The following is a 7992-nucleotide window of genomic DNA, read 5'->3' as shown; positions in this document are numbered from 1 at the left end:
ACACCAGCATCGGTTGTCAAGCGATGTTGGGGGACAAACACAGACACACAAACATATACACACACATACATGTATATATATATACATATATACGACAGGCTTCTTTCAGTTTCTGTCTACCAAATCCACTCGCAAGGCTTTGGTTGGCCCGAGGCTATAGTAGAAGACACTTGCCCAAGGTGCCACGCAGTGGGACTGAACCCGGAACTATGTGGTTGGTAAGCAAACTACTTACCACACAGCCACTCCTGCACCTATATATTCACAACTTTTTTTTTTATTCTCTTTCCCCTAATTTAGTCATATTTTTTTGAAGTCTTTCCTCTTCTGTATTTTTTTTTATATTCATTCACCTTTACTACTTTGAAGTACACAAGGGAAAAAAATAAGAAAACAATCCCCCTGCCAAACCCCTCCTCACCTTCTAACAATATCATATGTAATGAGGTCAGTACATTATAATATATCTATCCTAAATGTAGCACTAGAACTCGTATATAGTACCACCCCCAATACAGTAATTCCTGTTTTATCCTTTAGCTTTCCTCTTATTCTCATTTCCCTTTCAACCCCCAGCTTTTCTTTCTCTTTCTCCACCCTCTCTCACCAAGTTTTGTCTCCTACTACTTCTCTCTATATGCACTCTTATATTGTTTTGCATTCTCTATCATTTGCTTCCAGCAGCTCTGATAGAGGGAGCTTAAACACACTTCTGTCTTTATCACTTTTTTAAAAAAACACCCTTTCATCTTAATCTTTAAGATGGATTTTGTCTAACATGTCCATTACTCTACTCCCAACAGTATATTTGCTTAACTTTTACAGTTATTTTTGCCATTAACTGTTCATCATTTAAACCGTCCATATCAAGCCCAAATATTCTATCTGTTTTATGTTCAAACTGGTAAGACCTAACCTCTCATACCTACTCTACAATGTCATTCTAAAAATAAACAATCACATTATCAAAATCTCAAGACGATGAGATAATACATGATTAATACAAAATAATGTGAATAAATAAGCATTACATTTGACAGAATAATCTGAATGCTAAAGGGTTAAAAATAATTCTTGTTGAAGTGGACCCCTACTAGTCTTCTTGGATTCTCTTTGCTTTGTTTTTTTTCTTTTGATTTAACATCCTGGTTTCCAACTACCAAACCCACCTAAAACAATTAGTGAAAGCATAGCACATGTTACCAAGCCATACACATTTATAGGTGATAGCTGTTGGTTCTTTCTGCTGCTATGTCTTCAACCCTTCAGGTAATCAATACTGAACTGTATTTTAATTACTGGGGAGGAGGGAAAAAGGGGAAATGAACTAGAATAATCAAGAAAAGTAATTTTTAAAAAACGAAGCAATTATTTAAGGAGAAAGAGAAAATTACCTGCCTCCTGAGAAACGTTGTCGAAGAGTTTCAGCAAGCTTGCTGTTCGGGAGAGATAAAATTTTTTTCCTACATTCATTTTGATAAGATAATTTGCCAAGAATATAACCTGCTAAACCAGCACCTGCAATGAAAGAGAATTAATATGGTCAGCAAAATGGTTGGAAAGAGAATTAAGATAGTTGGCAATGAGAAGTCAGTAAATGGAGATATTTGTATAAAGCTAAAGAAGGCAATTTAAGACAGCCAGCACAGTAGTTCTCATATTGACAAATAACACCCATCTCCCACACATAAATACTACAGAAATTTTTTGGTCCTTTTCTCTTTAATAACGAGAAGACAAAATAGAGTTTGCATTCACATAATACTTTGTACAGGTTCATTTTCTCAAAAATAGAGTTTAAAAAGTCCAAAATATGGAAGTTTGTTGCCCTCCACCCTACCTTTAATTTATACAGCTCAGTCATATGAGAAATATTGGTTTAAAAAGTTTCTCAGGCTAATAAATTCATCCTTTGCATGTCTAATTTCATGCATGGCAGTGTGATTGAGAATTTTGCTTTCCAACCATGTGGTTTCAGGTTCAGTCCCACTGTATGGCAAGTGTCTTCTGGTAGATGCCCATGTTGACCAAAGCCTTGTGGGATTCAGTAGATGGAAACTGAAAGAAGCCCATTGCATGTGTGTGTGCATTTGTGCCTCTCCATTTTGACATCAAATGAAAGTTAAATGCATATCACTGTCATACAAGTGGTGTTATTCTTTTCCAATCTTACTCGTCTGGCCAAGGGGAAATATCAACTTGGAAGTAAGTGATGGTTGACAACAAGAAAGCCATTCAACCATAGAAAATTCACCTCATTGAAGTCCATCTGACCTACACAAGCATAAAAAAGCAGGCATTAAAATGATGATGTGTTTAATTAGGAATACTTTTCTGTTTGTCTTCAGGTAAGGTGTAGACCCCCTTTCTGATTCGTATGACTACCTTCACACCTGCACTTCAGTTTTAACCTTGGATTAAAATCTTTATTATTTTTAACACAATATATTGGATACTCTGTGAAGTAAACTGGTTCAAGGAAGTTCAAGACTAGAAATTGCTTCAGAAAAAACAGTGCTATGCTTAACACTACTCCAAAGATATATATATATATATATATATAGACTCCATTCAACAGCTATCATGCATTTAATTTTAGCCAGTTAGAAATTTTGACTATAGAGAAACTTTAACCAATTGGAAATTTTAGTCAATTAAGGACTATGAGTCAACTTTTGGTTATTTAAACAATAGTAATACTGCTTCTGCTTATGGAACTATCTAAGCAATCAATGGTAGTCATAGTAATCTGTGTTATTTGGTACACTCTTTCTCACTCTCTCTCCCTCTTAGTTAAATTGATGATAGCTTTGGTCTAGCCTTGACAGAATAACCTCTAAGGTTAAATACATGTATATTCATCTGATTTTTTTTTTAAAAATCTTTTTCTTGGTTCAGTCATTAGACTGCGGCGATGCTAGTGCACCACCTTGAAGAAATTTAGTTGAATAAATTAATCCCAGTATTTATTTTATAAAGTTTGGTACTTATTCTATCAGATTCCATTACTGAACTGCTAATTTATGGGAATATTCACACACCAATACCAGTTGTCAAGTAGTGGTTGGGGAATAAACACAGATACAAAGACACATACACAGATATATATATATATATGTGTGATGGGCTTCTTTCAGTTTCCATCAACCAAATTCACTCACAAGGCTTTGGTAGCCTGAGGCTATAATAGAAAACATTTGTCCAAGCTGCCACACAGTGGAACTGAATGCAGAACCATGTAGTTGGTTAGCAAACTTCTTATCACACAGCCATGCCTGCACCCTTTACTAAAGCCCTTTAAGGTATTTGCACACATCTGGCACAACAAGAAGTTTTCGATTGAATTTGTAAAACATGAAAATATACAAGGAAATTTCTATGATACATTATCTGATTAACTTTGTAAAACATGGAAAGTAACTGTATCTTCTACGCCTGAATGCTGTCCTATTTTAACCTATATTCACATGTGTAAATATTATGGTATTACTCTACCAGCAAGACTGAAAGAGTGGTTTTTGCTTTTTGTTAAAATGTTGGGAATAAAATGTAAAATTTATAGATAATTCAATACTGTTACCATTTCTGCAAACATTCTTAACTTCCCTACAGATATAGATACACACATACATATTTATATATAACTGTGTGTGTGTGTGTGTTTATATATATATATATATATATATATATATATATATATATATATATATATATATATATATATATATATATATATATATATATATGAATATAGCTACTTTCATATTCACACCTGAGGTTTCTATTACAAATAAGAGGGGACTGAGAACTGAGCCTGGTGTACTTCTACCTGCACATTACTATACTTATTACTAACTCTCCCCTTACTGACAGTACTTTCAGTACTTGAGTTATATGACTCTCACCAGCTCAATCTTCCCTATTGATCATTAGATCAGTGAACAAAGGACTATGTCAAAGGCTTTCTCCATGTTAACAAATGCCCAGGACAGCACTTCTCCTGCAGTTGCCTTACTACAAAGAGAGCATCAGCAGTACTTCTACCTCATACAAAACCAAACTGCATTTATCTAGATTAATTCTATTCTTAAGCAGTTGAACTATGACTCTTTCTTTAACTTCCCTGACCAGACCCTGGAATTTGATACCCCTGTAATTGTTTCACTCTAAGGCATCTCCTTGTAACAGTTGACTGTAATGCTGCTATATCAGTCATTGGGTATGATATATTCCTGGACAACCCGATTAACTACATGGGTGACTAGGCTGTATCCCACTCTGCTAAAGCATCTTGGTGGTAACTGCTGCTGGACCAGGGGCTTTCCCTATCTTCATATTCTTAATTGCTTTAGCTAGGCCCTCTGTTAGGAAAGTTCTCTTTCTTCCATGCATTCTCCACATTTAGTAGCTTTTCAGAGTAGCACTTCCATGCCTCTTTCTTTTTAGAATCATTAAGTGCAAGTGTACTATCATCCATCCATTTACACTTCTTTACCACAATATGAGGAGTTTTCTCTAAATACACTGTCTTGCAATGCTGATGACTTCATGCTTCTGATTCTCATGCTGTAGAACATTGTCAAACCTTCCTGTATGCTTCTCCCTTTGCAAGCTAGACCTGTCAGCTAGCTTCTCTTCTAGCCACCTTATATATTTCTCTGCTATCTCCATTCTTCCAACCTTCTAGGCTTGTGTAGAAACAGCAATGCTACATGGTAGTTTAATATATGGGCTATGAATGCAGGACATGCAATGGGTTGAAAGAAATGAAGCTTGCATGTTTTGCCGGTTATGCAATGTCAGTGAGCATGTACAAGAAAGAGTAAATGTGCTGAGAGAAAAATTGGGCATAAGAGGTATTAGATGTAGTGTGCAAGAGAGAAGATGGCCAGTATGGTCATGTATTGCATATAGATGAGGAGATATGTATAAAAAGGAGCTGATTATTAAATGTGGATGGAACCTGTGGAAGAGGGAAGAGAGAGACCCTAAAGACATGGGATAGAAAAAAGTTTTCTTTCCGAGTCATGCCAACTCATAAGGGATAGTTTCCTGGTTTTATGGCGTATATATATTCCTCACCTGGATGGGATGCCAGTCCGTTGCAGGATTACTCATTTTTGCCAACTGAGTGGACTGAAGCAATGTGAAATGAAATGTTTTGCTCAAGAACACAACGTGTCGCCCGGTCCAGGAATCGAAACCACAATCTTATGATCATGAGTCCAACATCCTAGCCACTAAGCCATGCACCTCCACAGACATGAGATGAAGTGGTGAGGGCTGATCTCAAGATGTGGAGCCACTTGAGGAGTTGACAAACAACTGAGATGATTGACAATTTACAAAAATGCAGCCCTAAGGGCATGTCTCTTACATCCATGCCCCTGCACACAATCTGTCTCTGATGAATCTCTCCCCAACAACTCCTGTTCCAATCCCTTTCCCATCCACCCATTTTCACCACTCACTGTATTCCCCTCTCTTTGATTTCTCCCTCCCCCTTTGCACTCTTGTGAACTTCCTATCCACTTACCCTGTCCAATCCTTCATACCACTTCACTTATATTCACCTTCCTGTACATTGAGGGTACACTACATCTCTTTTCCCAAATGGGGCAACCATGTATCTTTCCTATTGCAAGACACCTCTTTCTGTCTCTCTCTCTCATACTCATCACCTGACACAGAGGCATCTCACTCTCCCTCTTAGTTGAGGGATCTTTGCCTGGCTAGCTACATGGTGACCTTGTTGCTGCTGGTGCCATGTAAAAAGCACCCACTATATGTGTAAAGTGGTTGGCATTAGGAAGGGCATCTAGCTGTAGAAACCATTCCAAAACAGACAGGGGAGCATGGCACAGTTCCCTATCTTGTCAGCTCCGGTCAAACCATCCAGTCCATGCCAGCATGGGAAACAGAGCATCAAATGGTGATAATAATGATGATGATGGGGATGAAATATAGGCACATTTATGGTTGGGTAGTCGACAAGTTTGCTTTGTAACCTTGAGGAGAAACTAAATAATGCATACACTAAAATGCTTTGAGTTTGCACAAAACACAAATTGGTATCAACATATTACAAAAGAGAGTTTATACGGGAACTTGTCCAAAGTAGCAACTACAATTGCTCAAAGACAGTTATGGTTTGCAAGACATTGCTGGAGACATAAACAGGAAGTTATAAAGTTATAGACAAACTACTTTTGTGGGAATCAGCTCATGGAAGATGCAGCAGAGGAAAACCTGCTCAAATATTCATTGATCAACTCTCAGACAATACAAACCTCAGTAAGGAGCAGTTGTCATGAACAACGAAAAGTCAGGAATTGTGGATTTTGCCAGGAATGTTTGACCATGGTCACAATGATTATATATATATATATATATATATATATATATATATACCATGTTTATCTCTCTCTCTCTCTGAATGTTGTATGTGCATACACACATGCATACACATGTATGTACGTATGTATGTATATATGTGTGTGTATGTGTGTGCGTATACACCTACCACCCATTTTTCATCTTCTATCTCATTGTGGTTCACATTAGGCGTACTTGAACACAAAACATCACAACAAATCTGTGTTGGCTATAACTTCTATAGAAAATCTGTAAAGATAACCTTAACAAGTGATGTAATAGCACCACTAACACTATGGAACACAGTATTGACTTGAATGTAGGAGAAAGGCAAAAGTTTAAAAACCAAGGGGTAGGCCATTTTATGGTGGGAATTGAGAAAGGAGGAAGCAATAGGTGTGTAGATGCATGTATCAGTGTATTTGTGTGTCTTGAAGTAGGTATAGGGATGGTGTGTGCATGTGTGTTGGCATAGGAGGTGTGTATATAGATATGTGGAAGTGTAGAAGTAATGTGGCATTTGATCGTGAACATCGGGTCAAGAAGCCCATCATATGCAGGTATGAGAGAGAGAGAGAGAGTGTGTGTGTGTGTGTTTGTATTTCTCCTTCAATGATTTGTTTGCTTGCAGATCACAACAAAAGCATGTCTGGGTTGTCTTAGTATTATCTTGATGTGCTACATGCTGTAAACAAAAGCAACACATTTCAAAGAAATGATGTCGTTTGTTTCCAGTCTTTCACAAAAGTATGTCTGGGCTATTCGTTGTTTCAAAGACTAGGAGATTATTACCTTGCTTAGTAACAAGCTGGGAATGGTGCCAGGAAAGGCATCTAACAGTTGAAACTCTGCCTAAATATATTCTTGTCTAACCCATGCAAGCATCGGTATGAGTGAAAATAAGGCTATATGGAAATATGCTGTGCGTGAGAAGATCTGGCAAGCCAAGTGAGACCAAAATCCAAGGCCTCTGCCAGGGATGTAGCCAGCCCACTTATGCGTACCTTTCCTTCATTGAACACTACACTCAGTTTGCAAAGACCTGTTGAGACAAGTGAAATCGAAATCGAACTAAATTTGTAGACTGGCACCCATGCCAACGTCTCTTCATTGAACACTAAACTCGACTTGCGAAGACCTTTTGGGGCAAGCGAAAGCGAAATTGTGATGGCACCTGTACATGTGGATCACTAAGAGCACCGTCCGAGCGTGATCGTTGCCAGAGCACTTGTGCCGGTGGCACGTAAATAGCACCATTTGAGTGTGATCATTACCACATGCCAGTGGCACGTGAAAAGACATTCAAGCAAGTTCTTTGCCAGTACCGCTGGACTGGCTCCTGTGCAGGTGGCACGTAAAATACACCATCTCGAGCGTGGTCGTTGCCAGTACCTCCTGACTGGCCTTCGTGCCGGTGGCACGTAAAAGCACCCACTACACTCTCAGAGTGGTTGGCGTTAGGAAGGGCATCCAGCTGTAGAAACTCTGCCAAATCAGATTGTAGGCTGGTGTAGCCATCTGGTTCACCAGTCCTCAGTCAAATCGTCCAACCCATGCTAGCATGGAAAGCGGACGTTAAATGATGACGACGATGATATGAGTGAAAATAAGGCTACT

The 7992-nt window shown here is 38.2% G+C and overlaps 1 protein-coding gene across 1 annotated transcript in view; it reads right to left on the bottom strand.

Annotated features, from left to right (window-relative positions):
- The window catches only part of LOC106881534 (OCIA domain-containing protein 1), a 31910-nt gene that overhangs the window by 18438 nt on the left and 5480 nt on the right, over positions 1-7992 (bottom strand). Inside the window, exon 3 of the mRNA XM_052973477.1 lies at positions 1395-1518. Within this exon, the coding sequence (XP_052829437.1) occupies positions 1395-1518 (124 nt within the window). The remainder of the gene's footprint in view (positions 1-1394; positions 1519-7992) is intronic.

Source organism: Octopus bimaculoides, chromosome 16 (assembly GCF_001194135.2).
Source record: "Octopus bimaculoides isolate UCB-OBI-ISO-001 chromosome 16, ASM119413v2, whole genome shotgun sequence".
Taxonomy (NCBI): domain Eukaryota; kingdom Metazoa; phylum Mollusca; class Cephalopoda; order Octopoda; family Octopodidae; genus Octopus; species Octopus bimaculoides.
The sequence above is the reverse complement of the archived record's forward strand: the minus strand, read 5'-3'. Positions and strand labels throughout refer to the sequence as shown.